This window comes from Daktulosphaira vitifoliae, unplaced genomic scaffold (genome assembly GCF_025091365.1).
Source record: "Daktulosphaira vitifoliae isolate Bord-2020 unplaced genomic scaffold, ASM2509136v1 Scaffold_2, whole genome shotgun sequence".
Taxonomy (NCBI): Eukaryota; Metazoa; Arthropoda; class Insecta; order Hemiptera; family Phylloxeridae; genus Daktulosphaira; species Daktulosphaira vitifoliae.
Genome location: NW_026099573.1, coordinates 35262940 through 35285083, shown reverse-complemented (window position 1 = coordinate 35285083; position 22144 = coordinate 35262940). Strand labels below are relative to the sequence as shown.

The window sequence follows — 22144 nt, the reverse complement described above, 5'->3', positions numbered from 1 at the left end:
AAAAAAAAAAAAAAAAAAAAAAAAAAAACACATCATAGTAAAATTAATACCTTCTCCGCTTCGCATCGAAGCTAAAACTATTTCGAATGAAAGAAGTATATACAAAGTATTTATCATAAAAAAATAATATTGATCCATAAATTTATTGAAAAGTTATAGCAACATGAAGTTAAAGAAAAAAACTCAACATAGTGGGGACGTGGCATAGTTGGGTCCAGTATAGACGATATCTCACAGTGATTAAAATCACTATCATAAAAAAAGCTTTGATAAAAATCTGACGATATTGTTTAATTTTATAATTTTATAATTTTATAATCAGAATGATACGATCACATTTGCATGTGCCCATATCTTTATCTCCCATAACATCACTGTACTGTTTATTACACACACACACATATATATATATATATTGACATGGCCCGTAATAGCGCACTATTCATTTACAGTGAACTAAGGCGTTATCCGATCGTGATTATCAGCTATCAACCGTCGCATGCATTAGTGTTGATGATAATACTAGTTTGTCTAATCCGGTGGTCGGTAGATAGAACAGGTCATTGGGTGCAGCACCGCGAGACACGTCGGCGACTATGTAAACCAGTTCATCTATGACATACATCCGTGTCGTATGTAATATACCAGCGCTTTATTTTTGTTTAATCCACACTTTTCTGTTCAACCGTCTGTTGTATATTTTAATTATTATAATTTAAAATAATATAAACTGACTCTATAGTCAAAATATAACGGTATTGCGTCATTAATATTATAGTTATTATTAACTCCTTTAAAACGCCGTGTCAATATATAAATATTAGGGTGGTTCAAAAAACACGACTTCCGATTTTATTTATAAGAAAACTTAGACTGTGAAAATTTGGACTCGAACAAAAGTTTGAACAAATTTATATAATTTTTATTTAGATGTATAATGTCTTTACCTATCATTTGATATATTTTGTTATAAATCTGACACTTTATCTGCGCACCGAGGGGGATTTAAAATGATAACTTTTCACAAAAAATTAACTTTTGAAAGTGTTCCGGAAATACTGACACTTTTATATATACCTTAAATTAAAGCTCATGTAATATAATGTAGTATTCGTAAATATTCCAATGTCGGCAAATCGATAAAATATAGTATAATTTTAAATTTTGCTCGAAAACTAATGAGTTAAAAAAAAATGTCTAATGAATAAACTTATAGTCCAGAACATTGTCAATAATTTATATTCAATAATTTTTTTCTATGATCTGCGCTTTCCTTCCAAAAATGTTGCCGAATATTTTTAATAGATGTTCTATTTAAGATGTAATTTTTTTGATTGATGGATAGGCTATCAAGGCATGCAGATAGTAAATGAACGGCATCACGCTCGCTAATTTTGCATTTATCTAATGCAGCTGATAACCTAGGTGTAATTAACTAAATTGTACCTCTATTTGTACTAGAAGGGTCTGGTTAAGGTTCTTCTAAAATCAAGTTTTCATTGTTCAAGTCCTCCGAACTTACTGACCCATCTGACAGTGTTTCAACTAAAATGATACCAATGATTTAAATAAAATTTGTCTGTATTTAATTTAAGTATTTTAATAATATTATGCATCGTACTTAATTTTTCTTCTTCAATCTTCGAACGTTTTAAAGCTTCATCACGTTTTTTTAATTTTCAGCTTATATCGCTTTTTAGCTTGAAACAAATTTGTATCCACGCCCATCATGTGGCTATTTCGTCCTTTCTCTCTGTAAAAGTAAAAAATTTTGATCTTCCTGGATTTCTGAAAAATTAATAAACATCATATTTATTTCAACTCTAACAAAATTTTAATTTGCAGTTGTAAAATAATTGCTTATCATGTTTAATGCATTGGCGTGAGCAATGTCAAATAAATCGTCTGACTTTGACATAAATAAGTCTTCCTTCATAATTTTAGATTAAGTTCTTTTATTTAAATTTTTTTTTATTTGTCTCCATTCATTGTACAATTTTTCTAGTTTAGCTATACAATGCTGAATTTCTTGTATGGATATTCTCGCTTTATCCCAAAATATTATAATTTCTCGTATTGCAAGACGATCACTTTCACGAATATTTAATTTGCTATCAGTAATTTGGCTACATTCATTACTCAATAAATAAACATTATTTCTAGTTCTAGAACTCGCCATCATAAAAATTGATAATAGGTGTCCTACATGTAGGACAGTGAGAAAATAAGGTGTGATGTACAAAACAAAATTCGACACTATATTAATTATAATAAAACGACTTTCATATTACAATTGTCTATTTATAAAATTAATAACTTGTTAACCTATTTGGAAACTATTAATTANTCATCGTGTATTACGTTTACTTCGATTATTTTATTTTTTCCTTACTGTATATACATTTATTTTCTTTTAGTGTTTATACGTCTATTTACGTGTTATAATTTTGTTTAATAAAGTCTACCGCCATTTAAATAATTGTGTGTTGTAAGATTTAACCCACATAAGTAATGCATTACACCATCATATCGAGGAATATAACTAGACGGTTTTCCTCCTTTTCGACCTGGATTTGGTACTTTTTTTAATTTTTGTAGATAATATGTCGCAATGTGTCTACGAAAAGCCAAAAGGTCCATTGGTCTTTTTGTATGGAGTTTATGTAACTGCCAAGCATTCTGCACAGCCACATCAATAGAGTATGACACTATACACGAATACCATTTTTTATCACGAATAGAAATTCGATATTGTGAAACGTTTTGATCCATACGATCAACACCACCAATATTTTGGTTGTACAAATGTATAATTCGTGGTTGAGGTAATCTTATACATTTTTTATCTAAAACAGACCATCTTTTTGCGGCCGTGACTGGCTCAACTCCAACATTGTTGGATGCTATGGTAACAGTGATATTGTCCTTCCATGCATATACCAAAATACCCGAATCAGAAACATAACTTTCGTACGAACCTCTTTCTTTTTTTTCATTGCAGCAAAATTGATTGGACATTTTTTTGTTCTGTTTGAACGTATTGTCCCTGTTCCATGTATACCCATTTCACTTAACTTTTCTAATAATGGCAAACCAGTGAAAAAATTATCAAACACCAAATGATATGGAGCTTTACGGTGAGCCAATAAATTATTTGCATATGATATGATAACTGACGCACCCAGGCCATACTCAGTATTTTNGCATATGATATGATAACTGACGCACTCAGGCCATACTCAGTATTTTGAAGATCACCACTTTTTCCTTGATAGGGAGATATCCAGACTACATAGCCTAATCTCAGAGTCCCGACCCAAATTTTGAAACTAAATCGAATAAGCTTACCCCTTATGAACTGTTTGCAGCCATGTCTGCCGAAATATAGTACCATTGATTTATCTATACTACGAAATTGTTGATGTGGTGCGTGTATCAAAAACCTTGAATTTAGCATAGAAATTAATGGTCTTATTTTAGAAAATTGTCATGCTCATCAAACTTGCTATTGTCACAGAAATGAATATTTGAAAAAAATTGGTCAAAATGATTTCGTCGCATAGCACTTGAAACTAAGTTGTTATATGTATCTGGTAATTTTTCCCAGTACATACGTCTTCGAGATACTTCATTATAACCTGATAACAACAAGATACCTAAAAAACACTTCAGCTCGTTTACATCAATTCGAAGTGTTTGGTTTTTATTAGATAAATAATCAACAATCATTTCCAACATTTGTTTGTTTATTAGAAAAATAGCTCAAACAGTTCATAGGGTTGTAACGGACTGTAAAATAATCTTTTAAAAAATATCAAAAATAATTTTTTGATCATCAATAAAAATATTTGGAGTTTCGAGATCTCCCTCACGCCATAATATAGTTTGTTGAGCATCTTGGTTTTGTTTTGTTATTTTATTTTTTGGTCGATGTGCATTTTATGTTTTATTTTCTTTTGTACTTTATTACCACTTACTTTATGTTTGTTTGCTACTTCTGTGTTCTCTGTATCAGAATCGTGTATAACTATATGTACATTTAGTAAGCTAGCCGACATGCGGTTTATATCACCTATCGGTCCATCATCATCGCTGTCTTCATCAGTGATATCATTATTTGCATTTACGGGTGGCTCCATAAATATGTCAGTAACATCGTCAAAAATATCATCGATATCCCCTTGTTCTAATAATTCGGTTACTTCGTGAACAGTTAGTCGTCTATAAAATTAAAAAATAGTTATATATAATAAAATATAATATAATAAAAATTGATCACTTGTGGCTAGTTAATTAAGTAAAATTAAAACTATATTAAAAATATTATTAATTTAAAAAAACTAAAAAATATTAAAAATATTAAACTCAAAATACTGTTGTATTTAAAACTAATAAAAATATATTTAATTCATGTTTTATCATATTTATGTATGGTATAATAATTTCAGTAACGGATGTACCCAGTGTCCTTCATTTAGGACACTATGATTTTTATGCTTATAAATTACTTAATATAAATAAAATATGTACTCTAGTTAGTAAAATATGTTTACTATAGACTACTTAATAGTTTTTATAAATGATTATGCAAATTATAAATGAACAAAATATGAACAGATTGGGGAAAATAATTCTATAAATTGATCCGATACCAATGCCTATAAATCAGTGTCCTACAGATAGGTCACTAATAAAAATATGTATTAATAATAATGAAATTTAGTATTTATGATTTTAAGAATAAAAAAAAAGTTATTATTAATATGATCAACTATTTATTTACTTAATGTCAATAAATTTTTTTTTCAACTGTGTATTTTTAATTATTTTTTTTAGGGGAGGGGGTGCTAAGCCCACACCACGGTTTTTGTGCTGAATTTGTTAATAATTAAATAATAAACGATTTTTGTATAAAAGATGTATTCGTATCTCAAAATGTTTGTCAAATATAATGTAGTATTCCTAAATATTCCAATGTCGGCAAATCGATAAAATATACTATAATTTAAAATTTTGCTCGAAAACTATCAAGTTGATAACAGAGTAAAACAGAATTTTATGATGAAAATCAAAAACAATATTTATTACAAATTGTTAAGGATTATAAAAATATGTATCCCGACAGCAAAAAATCAACTTTATTATGATGAAAAAAATTTTGAAACTGAAAAAAACAATTAGTATGTAACATCAGCAAAATTTTTTTAACTGTGTATTTTTAATTTTTTTTTTGTGGAAGGGGGCCCCACATTACGGTTTTTGTGCTGAATTTGTTAATAATTAAATAATAAACGATTTCTGTATAAAAAATGTATTCGTATCTCTAAATGTTTGTCAAATATAATGTAGTATTCGTAAATATTTCAATGTCGGCAAATCAATAAAATATAGTATAATTTTAAATTTTGCTCGAAAACTAATGAGTTTAAAAAAAATGTCTAATGAATAAACTTATAGTCCAGAACATTGTCAATAATTTATATTCAATAATATTTTTTCTATGATCGCTCATTTCAAATTAAGTACAAAACACTAGAAAACTACCCCTTTTATTTAAAACTGCAATAACTTTTTCAATAATGATTTTATCAATAACATTTTTTTTATAGATGTATTATGTTTTTACCTATCATTTGATAAGACAGGTATAATAATGATAAAAATAAAGAAATATGATTTTTGTAAAAAAATTTTTTTTCATATCTTTAACTTTACTAATACATTTTGAAAAATGTATGGATCAATATAATATTTTTTTATAGATGCATGATATCTATATGATATACGGAGGAGGATTTAAAATGACAACTTTTTCAACTTAAATTTTAAAAGTGTTCCGGAATAATCTGACACTTTTATACGTATCTTAAATTAAAGATAATGTAATATAATACATTACGGAAAAAAAAAAATTTGGATTATATTTGAAGGGCTCCGTGCAACAACAAGACAAGTCCACCTTTTAAAATTGTTTAGGGGACATGTTTTATTTCACCAAAACTTTAAAAACTTATATTTTTATTTGTTAATACGACGTAAGTATCTTGAATGACTTGTAAATAGTTGAGTGAAGTCAAATTTCATTTTAAATAAATTTTTGATCTTCTAAAATAGCTTGAAAGTATGTAACATATGGACTTACCTGGTTTTTTGCTCATTAATTGTAAAAAACTTTCCCAAAATTCATTGTGTTTTGTATTATACTATAAACTAATTTACTAATTTCTTATAAACTATAGTAAATATGCTTTATTGACAGTTTTATAAATAATTATAATACTATTCAATAAAGTAAACAAATTAAATTTGATAAAATTAGTATTGAAGTATAAAATATATGGACTTACCTGGTTTTTGCTTGTAAGCATGTATTTAATAAGGTACGCTATAAGGTTTTCCAAAAACTAAATAATAATTATTGTTTTCCAAGTTTAACCATCAACTAATGTACTTATATTCTATATTATTACTATCCATATTATATTTATCAATANAGTTGGTGGACCTCGAATTGGTAGCTTCACACTCGACTACTATCCATATTATATTTATCAATTTATTATTTTTTGAAATATTGTATTACATATTTTACTAGAGTTATATTTTATTAAGTACCTATAACTTTTTTAATTACTTTAAGAAGAGTATTAAATAATAACATAGACTTTTTTTATAATATTTATATTACCATTTTAACAAAAAATAAAAAAAAAATATAAATCACCTTGTAACATTAATCTTAAACATCAAAATAAATAACATAATAACTTTTTGTTTTCCTAAATACATAAAAAAACATAATATTTTAAAAAATTTAACAATAAAAAATAAAATGAAATACATATTATAACATTTTTAAAATAGTATATTACTTTTCTTAGTAACAATATGACAAACCAAAAACAAAAAACATAATATTTCAACTCTTAGTAATAATAAAAACTTAATAAAACATAGTATTAATAGGTAATACTTTGTATTAATATTAATAAGTTAATTACTGTATAATAAGTATACAGTATTGTTCAATATTAGGCTAATAAAAATGAAAATAAAAAATATACAATTAATTTCAAAATGTAAAACATAAAAATTAATAACATTTATGAAATTTGATTTAGTTAGGTAGGTATAAAAACTTACAAAATATGATTAACTGGGTATTGTGTTCAATTTTCATAGTCAGAACCATCATTATTATTGATATTAACTTCTTCAGCAGCACTAAGTCCAATATAAAACCATAGGTATTCTTGAGGCACATATTTGTTTGCTAACTGAGTAACATCATTGAATTTTGACAGTTTCAGTTTAATAGGTTCATTGTACAATCTTAATAGTCCATTTTCATTTATAGTTAGTTCTTCACCAGTCTTATTTAAAGTGTATTTTTCTTTAACAGTAGAATTTCCAGATGTACTACAAAAAATACCTTTAATTGTATATTCGACATATCGGTAAGTCATAATAGTAAATTTTATTTTCTCTTTATTGGTTACAATTTTTTTAGCTAATGGAGATAAATAACTAGTAAAATCAAAAATCATACTTTGATCAACATGAACAACTTTAAATTTTTTATTTGTTTCTGAAACCATTTTTTCATATTCATCTGGCAAAAATACTCTTTCTACTTTTCTCCGTACCTTTTCAATGTGCCCAAAGCACCTATCACAGGGCAGGAAACTATGTCCGGGCTCAGGATATCTGTGAATAATTAATTTTATAGAAAAATTTGGAGTGTTGACCACAGCAGATAGATATTGAAATAGTGTTTTATTTTTATTTTGCGCACTGCAATTGTCAGAAAATAAATATAATGTTTTTATTCTTGGACTTAATATGTTTTTAAAATAGTGATGTAAAAAACTTATTACTTCGTTCTGNTTATTACTTTGTTCTGTCCTTTTTTAGCTAATGATTCATTGTACATATAAAAATGAGATTTGCCTGTACTTGCTGAGTGTATACAAAAATTAAATGACCAAAGTTACCTTTTATAAAAGACATCTCCTGATGGAATGTGTGGAAGAGGCATGTTCTGTTGAAAATCAAAACTTAAAACATCAATTGAATCATTTTGTTTGGCTTCAGCAGATAACTGCTTTAAATAAGTGTAAAATACTTCTGCTTTCCGCAGATGAATTTGTTTTTCTACTTCAAGATTACCTTTTTCTTCTTCATTGTGTTCATTGTCAATCATTTTTTTCAAGTTATCACAGGTTTGACAAGTGTCAGATCTGGGATAAGCAAATAAAATGTTGAAATTTGTATTAAAGTAATTATTAAAATAGTTGTATTTCAATTTAGGTTTCACTTGTTCATCATTTTCACTGTTTAAAACTGCCCATACATCAGGTTCATATTTTTCCAAATACATTCTATATAATTTAGCAATTGAAAGTTCAGGAGACATATACCTTACATTATTGTTATCAGACCTACTATAATGAGATTGTCTCTTAGGAAATGAATTAATAAACGTATCTAATTGGAAACATATATTGTCAGGTATTTTATTAGGTCGACTGTGATGCTTACCACGTTTATCCACTGGGCTGGGAACATGGTTCTTCAAATTTTTTATTATTCTTTCTATTCTGGATTTTCCAACTCCAAAAAGAGAACAAAACGCCTTCTTACAAACTGGGATAATATTTAAACCACTTTTTATCTCATATTTTACAGAACATTTTTTACTTGGTCGACTACCATCTCTTTTCCTTTGACGAATAACAGGTTTGACCCTAATTAATCCACCCAAATATGTATCTTGTTTGTTCTTATCACTTATATTATTAAATGTTACAAGTAAATTTAATTTTTGGTCATCCGATACATTAGTAAAACATTTTTGACGACAGTGACAGTCGGGGCCTGTAGTTCTAGGAGGAACAATAATTGTTTTGTCACGCAGAGAATTATATCCAATACCTTCAGACCTACAATTTTTTATAATATTACGTTTCCAACATGATTTATTTTGTATTCTTTTCTTACCAATACGAATAGATGTAGGTTGATCATCTTCACTGGATTCTGATATAATATTGATTAATCCTAAGGGTGTCGTTGAAAGTGGCTCAAAATGATCATCTGGATCAGAATCTAAACACAGTATGCCACCGAGATCGTCATTTTCAAAAACTGTATAATCTGGATCTTGAATGTCATCATCAAAATTAAATTCAAATGATGACTCAGAGTTAGATTCATCATATTCAAGTTGTTTTGTTATATTATCACAGTTCATTTTAAAATATAATAAAACTAAATAACACTGCCTGTTACAGCAACTAAATAAAAGTAAAAACTATACATTAACATTAATATTTACAATTAGTCTTAATATTTACAATTATAAATGGAAACTAAATTCAAAATATTATCAGTAACATATTTTTACGAATATCTACAAATATATACTATATAATATATACAAAAGGACATAAGCAAGTGGGTCAAATGTTGCATAGTTTGCCAGCGGGTCAAGGTGAATCGGCATACAGTTTCTCCAATTGCGCCCTATACACCCGTCGAACGTAGGTTCGGTCACATAAACCTAGACATTGTCGGTCCGCTCCCTCCTTCAAAGGGAAACAAGTATGTGATAACTTGTATTGATCGTTTCACCCGTTGGCCGGAAGCATGGCCAGCAGATAACATGTCCGCTCATACTGTCGCAGTTTTGCTTGTCAGTAACTGGGTTTCGCGTTTCGGAGTACCAGACTTCATCACCACAGACCAGGGACGTCAATTTGAATCTGAGTTGTTCAAAGCATTGTCAATCACCTTGGGAATTCGACACATTCACACATCACCTTATCATCCTCAGGCGAACGGCATGGTTGAAAGGTTTCATCGCACTCTAAAAACTGCTCTCACCGCAAGTGGTACAGTCAACTGGAGTGAAAAATTACTTGTTGTACTACTTGCCCTCCGTTGTACGGTCAAAGAGGACATCAATGCGGCGCCGGCTGATTTGGTGTACGGTACGGCACTACGTTTACCTGGCGAACTGTTTCATCAAGCCCCTTCAACAGCCCGCACACCGGATTTTGCCGACAAATTACGACAAAGTATGTCCCAACTGCGACCAACACCGGGAACTGATCACGCCTCTCGTCGTTCGATATTCATCCCGGCTGCACTAGAGCAGGTCAGTCATGTTTTCGTTCGTGTCGACGCGGTTACACCTCCTTTGCAACCGAAGTACGAGGGACCGTTTGCTGTGATTGAGCGCACACCAAAGACCTTCAAGATTCAGTGAGACAACGGTACAACATGGATTTCCATCGACAGGTTAATACCGGCGTTTGTTCTGCGTGATGACCCACTCATTGACCACAGTTATTCAGCGCGACCTATGGATTCCATGTCAGCCAAAAAACGTAAACAAGTTCGTTTTTTCCTCCGTTAGGGGGAGTATTGTGGCCGTGCAGCCACTATCAGTCACCAGTGTTACCGCATTTATGTCGCGTGAATTATATTTGTGAATTTATGTGTTTGTATTCGTGTTGTGTCGTTTCTGTTTGTATGTGATAAAAAAATGTAACTGTTATTTTGTTTAGTTTTTGGTAGAGTGAGTCTTCTCGATCTTATACAACACACGTTAGTTCCTGTTCACGTTCTTATACCTTTTATATTATTTTTTCTTGTAATTTGTTGTTTTATTAATTGGTTTAAACCTGACATACTTTTGTTTAATATTTGTTTAGTAACAATAAATATTTTTATACTTGTTAACAATCACTCATGCTGTTATACTTATTTATTGGAGCTCATATATACTCATAACCTCCAANTAACATATTTTTACGAATATCTACAAATATATACTATCAATACTAATTTGCAGTATAGCCAACAGTTCTGCGCAAAAACCAGACAAGTCCGGACTTACCTGGTTCTTGCTCATAATATCTTATACCAGACAAGTCCATTTACTTAATAACTCCGTAAATAATCATTGGACATGTCTCGTTGTTGCACACAATTGTAAAGAAAAAGAATCTACATATGATAACATCAAAAAGTGACTTTTGAAAAAAAGTGGACTTGTCTCGTTTTTGCACGGAGCCCTTCATTTTGTCTTTACGGTGAAAATAGTTACCGAATGCTATTTTTGTGTGAAAATTCTCGATTTTATATATTACATTTTTAACTATACAATGCTATAACTTGTTGATAAGTGTATGGATGAATACAATTTTTTTATGAGAAATAATATTTATATCCCTCATTCAACATGTTTTTTTTTAAATAACACCATTTTCCTTTATGTATTTATATATTATAATTATATATAGATATTTATTTATTCATATATTACACTTATAAATCATAAAACTTGTAATCAGGATATAAATAAGGAAATAGGAAATCATGTAGCTTTTGGAATAATCCTCTGATTGCATCGAAAGGTTTTTAACACGCTTATATTAGTTTGACTTGTATGTGTGATGTTTGTTTGTAACTTTCCACGCGGCACGTGTTATTATTCTCGTGTATCCCGTCGTCTAGACTAGACGTCGTAACGCATTCACCATACCCCGCTCACCAATCGCCAGCAACACTAATCCTGTATAATTTTATATTTTTGGTTTTCGTACCCGTACATGCGTGCGAGACATTAATTATATATATAAACAAATTTTTATTTTGACTGACCAATACCACCCGCATGTAATGCGCCTTGCGTATATATATTTATATATTCCTACCGCCGTTTATACCTCAGGTATAACGTTAGTCCGACCCGCCCGCCCACAAAACACAGCTATACCTAGTGATACGTTTACGTACTTAAGTCGCATTATTTGTATATATATATATATATATTCTATTTACTATTAAAATTTATATATTAACACGCTTTATTCTTATTAAGAGATATAAAGTGTATTCATTCCGATTACGGGGGATGATTCCCGTATCGTCATTTTTTGTCAGTACCTCCACGTTCTGGGAGTAAGTAATTTGCGCGCCTGCTGCTTACCTTGAATGTGGTAGCTGTTTCTCTATCACCCTCTCCGGAATCGAACTCTGATTTCCCGTTACCCGTTACAACCATGATATTGATATTAACTACTATCATAACATGAAACTAAAAAGTGAAAAATAAATATAGTTTAAAAAAACTAAAAAAACACTCTTTTAAAGCACATCGAACTAAAAAGTTAAAAATAATTTTTAAAATAAGCTTAAAACAATAATGAACAAAAAATACTAGTATTATTATGATAAAAGCGTGGGTGCTTTATGCCATATTTTTCGTATATTGAGCGCCCGACGCTTTTATCACAATAATGCTAGTATTTTTTGTTCATAATTATTTTAAAAATTATTTTTAACTTTTTAGTTCGACGTGCTTTAAAAGCGTGCTTTTTTAGTTTTTTAAACAATATTTATTACACACGTTTTCCATAAAAGTAATTACTACTTTATAATTTTTTATAAAATCTCCAAAAAAATGACTATACTAAATTATTAAATATCTATATTATACTAATTTAATTGCTCTAATAAATATTTATTCATATATATATATTACTTTTAAATCAAATAACTACTAATCAGGATTAATAAAGGAAATAGGAATTCATTTTGCTTCTGGTTTAAACCACTAACTACTTAAAATTAAACACTATCTACAATTTTATTTATTCTTATGATAGTGATTTTAATCACGGTCACATATCTATACTTGTTCCGACCTTGCCACGTCCACACTGTGCCGCACACCACTGTACTACCGTTGTTTGTGTGTTAAGGTGATATTGAATTGATATATTGCAAAAAAATATTTTTGAAAATAATTATCTTTTGAGTGTGTCTGAGCACTATCTTCTATTGTTTACAATATGAAGGTTTATAAAAATGATTTGTTTAGTTGATATATTATATTTATTTAATTTTCGCTATGTACGTGACACGATTTGGTTGTCTATATGAAAAACTAAGAAAATCGGATTAACAAAAATTTTTTTTTAACGACACGTCCCAAGATGTCGTTTATCGACGCTTAACCGTAACATGTGTGCTGATTTTAGCAATCAGCTGATTCTTTATCATCGTGAAACTGTAGTGCCAACTTAACAGCCAGATTTATCGATTTCAACGTGATTCAAAATTAAACGCCTAAAATCTTGTGAAAAAAAAAAATTAAGTGGATTCACAAAATTTAGAGTTTTTCTAATCCTAACGCATTCATTTTTTTGCTCCAAATATAATTTTTTTTTCCTACTCAGGGTACCTGTCAAAAATAATTGCTCTTCTGTATTTTCGCTACAAAAATGCTAGTATGTCTGGATTTTTACGAAGAGACGTAGGCCAATATGTTAGACCAAGAGGAGCAAGAATGTTTAATTTTTTAATGATACAAAATCATGTAGAACAAGACCACAGGGGTTATTTGAGCAACGGCCTCAAATTTGGCATTTGGCATTGAAGTCGCCACCGACAATAAAATTACCTTTTATGGTGTTAAAATAGTTGTTGAAAATCATGTTCGTGACCTTATGTGTGGGAGGAAAGTATAATGCAGCAATAGTAAATAAAGTATTTTTAAGTTTTAAGGATATGGAACAGGATTGTATATAGTCTTGGGAGTAATTGGGAAGATGTATGAATGGAATAGAAGATTTAATAAAAATAGCTACTCCTTCATGAGCAGTATTGTCTTTTAATAATTGATAACCAGGGAAGAAAAAATTTAAGTTTATATAAAAAGTTAGTTATATGTGTAGAGTTTTTTCGTTGTTGAAGATCTCTATAAACTGAACATCCTTTGCAATTGACTGGGTGGCTACTTGAGCACAGTGCGCATTTTGGAGGTTGTTCACGAGGCTTAGAGCAGTTAGACGACATATGATTGGCTCCACTCCACTTTATTGGGAATCTTTTTCCAGCCATCGGCAGTATTATTCAACACAATCAGCGAGAGCTGATTATTTGTATTATTATTACGGTTAACTTTATTATCAACTTTGTTGGTTGTTATAGATATGACAGAAACGGTAATTTAGATAAGAGGCCGTAGTGCGACATCCTAATGAGATAAGTACCACAGGCAATGTCGTGTGAAAAACTGACAGCTTTACGTTTTATCTGTTTAAATAATATAATAGTTTTTTCGATTTTTTTAACTTACGTTTTCGTTTTTTGTATGCAATCTATAGAATAGATAATTTTTGGGACAAGAGTGTTATATTTTCACAATTTAAACTTAATTAAATTAGTATACCACTATAACGGAAGAAAAAAAAACGTAGCGTAAAAATACCGGTGCATTCAACGACTGCTACCGCGCAACTGATTCTTTAATTTGAAAAAAAAATGTAATATTCTTTAATTTGAAAATAAAAATTTGACTTCTGGACTTGTTTTTTATGGTGAAAATAGTCACCGTTTTCAAAAATATGCCCTATTTGTGTTAAAATTCTGGGTTTTGTATTATATTTCAATTAAAATACCTTACAAGGTGAGTACACAGATTTTCATAAATATTATATAAAGATAATTTACAAAGAATTGAAATTTAAACATATTTAAATTTTTTTGCTACTTTTAAGTTGAGAAAAATAACTATGAAATTGGAATTAACTTAAATTGCCATTTTTATTGGTTTATTCGACGAACGGTTGCCGCCGAGTCGGTAACACTTGAGTCTTACGCGCATGGAGTACGAGATTCAAACCCGTCTGTAACTATAATTTCTTGCAATTTTTCTTAATTCTTTTTGAGTTAAAAGAAAATTTATATCTTATTTAGATTCAATAACTTCAATTTGATCAAGGATCCCTTCACTGTAGTCTCCCCACATGAGAAGATATTTGTTATTCATATTAAAATTATTTTACTATATGTTTTTTTATGACTGTCATCTGTCATCATTTAATTTAATACACTTTTCCCAACAGTGGAGTAACTTGAAGATGCCATCTCGGACTTTTGCAGCACATTTTCCATTGAAGTACTCGGTAACTGCGTTCATGACTTCATCCTCATTTTGAAAATGAGTTCCTCCCAAGTGTTTTTTTAATGGACCAAACAAAAAAAAATCTGAAGGTGCCAAATCAGGGCTATATGGTGGATGTTGAAATACTTCCCACTTGTATTTTTTCAGCCAAGCTTTGGTTTTTCCCGCTGAATGTGGGGTGGTATTATCATGCAGCAGTTTCACATTTCCCGAGCGTAATTGTCCTCTTCTCTTGAAACGAATTTTTTCTTTCAATTTTTCTAACGTTTCAATATATTGATTAGCATTTATTGTTTCATTTTTTGATAAAAATTCAATCAGTAAAATTCCCTGCGAATACCAAAAAACAGTAGCCATCACTTTTTTTGAGGAAATTGTCTGTTTGAATTTTTTTGGAACTGGTAATTCAGGATGCTTCCAGGTCATTGAGTCTCGTTTGTTTCAAGGAGTCGAATAATGAACCCATATCTCATTTCCTGTAAAGAGGTGTTCAAGGAAGTTTTCGTATTACTTGCATGATTCAAATGCTCTTGGGATATCCGCATACGTGTACTTTTGTGGTCTGCTGTGAGCATTTTCGGAACCCAACGCGCACAAACCTTACAAAAATTTAATTTCCCATGGACAATTTCATGCACAGTAGTCTTTGGGAGATCAAGTTGTGTGGCCATTTCCTTAATTTTGAGTCGTCTATCTGATCGTAGCAGTTTTTCCATCGCCTTAGTGGTTTCGGTAGTGGACATGCTTATTGGTCGACCACTTCTTGCTTCATCTTCAACACTTTCTCGACCCAAATTAAATTTTGAACACCAAACTGACACACTTTTTCGTGACATTACATTTGGGCCATAAACTTCAGTTATTTTTCTATGAATTTCAATCGGAGAAACATTTTAAATATGTAAAAATCGAATGACGGCGCGGACTTCTTCTTTTGTGCAACTTAAATATTGGTTTTCCATGTTAACACTTTCGCTGCAGACGTAACACTTAATTATTATAGCCATGACTAATAAAATATATTGCTTGTTATCTAAATTACCGATGCTAAAAAATTCCAGTCGAAATTCCCCATTGTTTATTCTAAAAATAACTTTGTACCTTATTTATCGGACTGCCTACGTACAACTTTTTTCTATTATAAAATTTTACAAAAAAATGTTTAAAGGACCAAAAAAATAGGTTAAAATTTCATTTTGCACTAATTATTTTTAACATATTAAAAAACAAAATTAGTAAAAATTTAGGAACAAATTTTTTTTTGTATTAATTATTTTTAATTATTATTTGTAAATACTTAATTTTTATTAGTTACTAATAATATAAAAAATTAGAAGTGATAGAGAAAGCCTAATTGCAGATTTTAAAACAGCGCGATAATTTGAAGAAGTGAAGTATATTTTTGCTTCTGATGAAAGTTCTTTGAAGTCTAGTGTATTTATTCATAAATAAAAAAAAATTTTTATTAAAAAGTATTGCATCAATCTCTTTAAATTTTTATACGCATTAAAACTAAAGAAATATATAACTAATTTATTATTTTTATAATTTATCCGTATAAATTACAATATTAAATTATTCATAATCAATATCATACTAAATTTATCTACTGTAATTAGTATTTATTATTATATTATATTAAATCAAAGAACTACTAATCAGGATATAATTAAAGAAATAGGAGTGGATATTGTTTTTATAATTATCCACCAATTTCTTAGAATTTAACACTATCTACAGATTTGTATCGAAGCGTTACTTTTATAGAAATTTTAAACACTGTCGGATATCATCTATACTTATCCCATCTATGTCACGACCCAGCTGTGCTGCTAGTTATTACTTTGGGAAGGAAAAATAATCAAGGCAAGTTTATTTGTTTAAAATTTATGAACAATGTAAGTTAGATTCATGTAGAATGTAAATTGTTACTCATTATTATGACAAACACTTAATATATTTTAAAATAAAAAGAAAAATTGAACAGAAAAAGTTATGGCAGTTTTAAGAAAAATTGTTTAAAATATATCGATATTTATCAGTTTTAAAAATCGTAATTTTTTGAGATTACCCTACATTTACAGGGAACGTAAAATTTCTTTTTTATTCAAAAATCATTGTCTTCAACTAGATACGATTTTGGATCTTTTGATGTATTTTTGAAATATATCGGTCCGGGGAGAGCTAAGAAAAAATGATGACAAATATAAAAAAAAAAACATCATAGTAAAACTAATACCTTCTCAGATACGCATCGAAGTTACAAATCCCAAATAATAATAAAAAGCAAGGTGTGGACGAAGAATATTTGGGAGAAGTTAAGTTTATATCCAGTAAAAATTAACATTCATAAAAAAGTTCAATAAGAATCTGTTAAATTTCAAAATAATTTTTGTATTTGTAACAGAATTTTGTATATCTTTTACTATGCTCCATCAATTATGAAATCCTGGTTACGTCAATGAGTTCCTTAGTTTAAAGTTATTAATTAAATAAAAATTGTACATCATTAATATAACTTTAATATTCATAGTAGGGTAATATAGAGAGAGCTGGACCCCCCCTCCGCCTCACGCACTCACCATCCTACGATGGCGGTGGAGGAAGTGTACGGGGGGATTAAATCCAACGTAAACTAAATTATGTAATGGGAGGGGAAACGACGAAACCTAACGTAAACTAACATAATACAATGGTAGGACGAAACCTTATGTAAACTAATCTAATGCGGGGGGAAGGGGAGGATGAAACCCAACGTTTTCTAAGAATTTTATCTTCGACTACCAGACGCTTAGGTAAGCATATATCAAACATCAAATGTACAGCTATAATTTCTAAGAATTTTATCATCCGCTACCAGACGCTTAGGTAATCATATTTCCATCATCAAAGATATTATAATGCTCATATGCGACTCATTTTGCGCCGCCCTTATCACTTAAAAAGCGTCTCACTAATTTCATTATAAGCCTCCCGTTCTTATCAAAATGAGAAATCGAATGGTGTGTGTTGGTTATCAGTGAATCAATTTGATAACAATTAATTTAATATAGCACCTCCATCAACTTTTAAATTGGCGTATCAATCAGTATTTCACTTGATAACACCCTAATCAATTTATTTATGTGTACTCTGAAATATTATTTTCTCTCTACATCAATAGTTGTTATGTATACGTTTTCATTCTAGTGTAAAAAACATAATTCCTTTGATATTTCACTTATGATAATTTACCTTGAAATCAGCACCTCTCACTTCATAGATGTATGTATTCCCCCTCTCCTATTAGATTGGGTTGGGTTTGGNTAGATGTATGTATTCCCCCTCTCCTATTAGATTGGGTTGGGTTGATACCTTGGTTTCAAATGACGGAGCTGGGTAGGATCAGCGGCGATCGCCTAGGGCACAACACGCGAGTCAACACCAGATAGTGACTTTTTACCCCCTCCCCCGCTTCGTTTTTTGAAATCTTCACAACTCGACGGCAAGTGGTGCTAGGAACTCGATTTCTTCATCAGAAATTTTGGTTCAGTCTACTCTTTCGGGTACACCATCACTATAAGGGTGAAAAATCCCTTCCAAGGGATTTCACCCAGTTTTGCCTCGACAGCGTCCAAATTTGGAGACATTGTCAAGGGTAGCAGAGAACCATTTGGTACAATTTTGGAAGTCTTTAGTTGAGCAGGGCCGGAATTATCCACCTTCATGTCCTGAACTGTCAATTACGATGACTACGGATTCGGAAATTGGCAGGGATATTGGTCCTGGGGGTTCGGTTGAAGAAATTTTTGAGAAGGCGACAATAACTTTGGTAGATAGACTAAAAGAGACCGCTAAGGAGAAAGAGCGGATAAAATCAGTGGATAGTCTAGACAGCGAGACGCTAGAGTACACCTCGAATTTGTTGGAGGAGCTGGAGAAAACAGTAAAAGAGGAGGTGGCCAGGTTGGGCAGGAGAATAGATCAAATGATGGCCTTTATAAGAACACCCTCTGGTAAAAATGTACATACCACTATCAAAGGTTTGATAGTAGATTCAGATCGTATCTGCAAAAAGGTCAGCGAAGTCAAGGATCTAGCTGCAAAAACAAGAGGCTTCTGGCAAAGGAAGATAATAGATGGATTGGAAAATACGGTGATGCCAAAGACATCTTCTGACGAGTGTAAACTTGACAATATATATTCGGCTATAGTTGAGCTAAAGCACACAGTGGAGGGACGGCTGGAAATGTAGAAATTGAATAAAACTAACGGGCAAGGCACAAAGAAATTGGACATAAGCAAGGTGGGACAGGAGATCGAGATGAGAAGTGACCGCATGGTGGACAATTGGGTCAAGGTAACTGCTAAAAATACGAGGAAAAGAGAAAGTAAGACTAAACCACCAGCAGTCTTGATCAAGACTGCTACAAAGTCGTACGTAGAGGCGTTGCAGAAAATTAGAGCGGAACCAATACTAAAGGAACTGGCAAAGGGTATAACAGCTATGCGGAAAACCGAAGCGGGGCACCTGCTAGTAGAGACGAGCAGAGGCTCGGACTCAGTGGAGAAGGTAAACTCTGCGATAAGGACAGCAGTTTGAGATGAACTCGTGGTATCGACCTTACAAAATACAACAAGATTTGGCGTTTTTGGACTAGACGACATAACAACTCAGGAGGAGGTGCTTGATGCTCTGGATATGGAGACTAATTTTAGGACGAGTGGTAAAGAGGTCAAAATATCTCTGAGAGACATGCCTAGAGGGCAGAAGTTAGCCATTGTGACTATGCCTCAGGAGCCTGCGAAGAAGATATTAGAGAGGGGCCGATTGTGCGTGGGATATGTATCATGCAGGGTGAAGCACTGGATAGACAAGAAGAGGTGTTTTCGGTGTATGGCTTTTGGTCATGATTCAAAGGAATGCTCGGATGAAACTATACAAGCAACAATACCTACAACAACTACGAACACAATTCAATGGTTTAACAGCGAAGAGGTAGATGAGGTAGTATATTACATAAAAGGAAGGAGTAAAGCACCTGGTCCAGATAGTTTGACAAACAGGATACTAGCTGCGGTACATGCAACGGACCCTCAGATCCTAGTGAAGTTATGCAACAAATGCTTGGAAGAAGGTGTATTTCCCAGTAGATGGAAGGAGGCCAGACTGGTGTTAATCAGGAAAGGTAACAAACCAGCATCTGATCCATCTTCTTACAGACCTTTGTGTTTACTAAATGACATAGCCAAACTGTTAGAGAGGTTGCTGGTTTGGAGATTGGAAAAATGTCTCGTCCAGAATGGAGACTTGTCCACACGTCAGTACGGGTTTAGAAAAGGAAGGTCAACTATAGAAGCGTTACACGAAGTTCATCGAACGGCGATCAGAGCCATCAATAATTACAAATGTTGTGTGACGGTAACCCTTGATGTTAAGAATGCGTTTAACTCGATAGGTTGGCGACACATAATATTTCCAGAAATATTATAAAATAATTCCAGAAATGGAATGTACCATACGAAATAGAGATACTATTGCGTTCATATTTCCACAACAGGAGAGCATTTATAGTGTGCTCGNATAATATTTCCAGAAATATTATAAAATAATTCCAGAAATGGAATGTACCATACGAAATAGAGATACTATTGCGTTCATATTTCATATTTGCGAGCGGGGAGGAGATTGAGGTGCCAGTCACTTGTGGGGTACCTCAAGGATCGGTACTAGGACCAACCCTTTGGAACATGGCCTATAACACCCTGCTAGAGATGCCATTGCCAGCAGGAACAGCGGTGTTAGGTTTTGCCGATGACACACTAGTAACCGCGGTAGCAGACTCACCGGAGGAAGTAGAGACAATGGCCAATGAGGCATTATCCATAGAGACGGGGGAATTAAGGCGACTGGGCCTTAGACTAGCGGTATCTAAGACAGAAGCTATATCCTTTCGGAGGAAGTACAAAGATAGGCTTCCCACAATCAAAATTGATCAAGAAGTGATACAAGTGACTCAAACAATAAATTATTTAGGGGTGATTATTGATAGAGACCTCATGTTCGGACCACACATTAATAGGGTAGCTGAGAGGGCAATGGCTATGGTCACTTCCTTACTCAGGATCATGCCTAACATAGGAGGACCCAAGGAAAGCCGGAAAAAACTTTTCGTTGAAGTAATACACTCAGTGCTCCTCTACGGGGCGCCATTATGGGTGGACACTAGGGTGGTCCTTAAAATACAAATTTTCAAAATTCGATTTACGCGCACCAAAAAATTGTTTTAATACATGTAAAAATAAACTGTGTAAAATTTGGCCCCGATAGGTTGACGTTAACACGTGCCGCAAGAGGGTTGAAAATTCGATCAAAAGGGAAGTTTTTCAGTTATTGTGCTTTATCTCAAAATATATGATTTTTATGTAAAAGTTTATAAGAAAGAAATTATACATATAATTATTTTAAACAAAAAAGATTATTAGCAAAAAACCCATAAGTCAAATATTTACCTCCTAAAAGTCAAAAGTTCCATAAATATTATGTTTACCAGTAAAATTCATATATTTCGGCAATTTAAGTATATACGATGAACCGTTCAAGTTATAAAAAAAATTTTCATGTAAAAGTTATTTGAAATTTAATTTTCTATTAGTTTTGTAGAAAAATAAAATTGTTTTACGTGTTTTCTGGCGAGGTAATAAAGAAAACTTATAAATAACAATCATTTTTCTATGATAATTTAAAAAATAACGATTTTTTTTTTTTTAAACTCAAATAAAATAAGTAAACCAATAATGAAATGCTAAAAAAAATATGAAAAATGATCTTAATGCTCATAAAATATTATAAAATTAAATAATAATAAAAATAATTCTTCTAGTAGTCACAATATAAAAAAAAATTTTTGTTTTTGACAGGATTATTAATTGTTATTATTGATCAATGAATTTTTAGTACAATCTCCAAATTGTGATCTATAATCATTAACGAATTGTAGTAGAAACTGTTTTTGTTCATCATCATTAGTTACTATTTCATTGTCTTCTTGCATACGTTTTACACCTCTCTCTGCTATATCGTTTGTCACAAGAAGATTAGATAAAACTTTCAAACCATTTTGAAAATCAGGATTTTCAACCTAGCTATGAGGATGAGTTTCCAAAAAATCTATCAAGTTCTTT

General features: G+C 31.2%; 2 protein-coding genes across 3 annotated transcripts in view; one reads left to right on the top strand and one right to left on the bottom strand.

Moving 5' to 3' along the window:
- Positions 1-22144, top strand: part of LOC126899794 (cilia- and flagella-associated protein 43) — an 81610-nt gene that overhangs the window by 6203 nt on the left and 53263 nt on the right. The gene's annotated exons all lie outside the window — the stretch shown is intronic.
- LOC126899821 (uncharacterized) lies at positions 6730-9333 on the bottom strand. The gene is made up of 3 exons (XM_050675045.1): positions 9001-9333; positions 7995-8942; positions 6730-7707 (listed from the first exon to the last, which is right to left on the bottom strand). Exons 2-3 carry the CDS (start codon positions 8414-8416, stop codon positions 7170-7172), a joined length of 960 nt encoding a protein of 319 aa, XP_050531002.1. The 5' UTR covers positions 8417-8942; positions 9001-9333; the 3' UTR covers positions 6730-7169.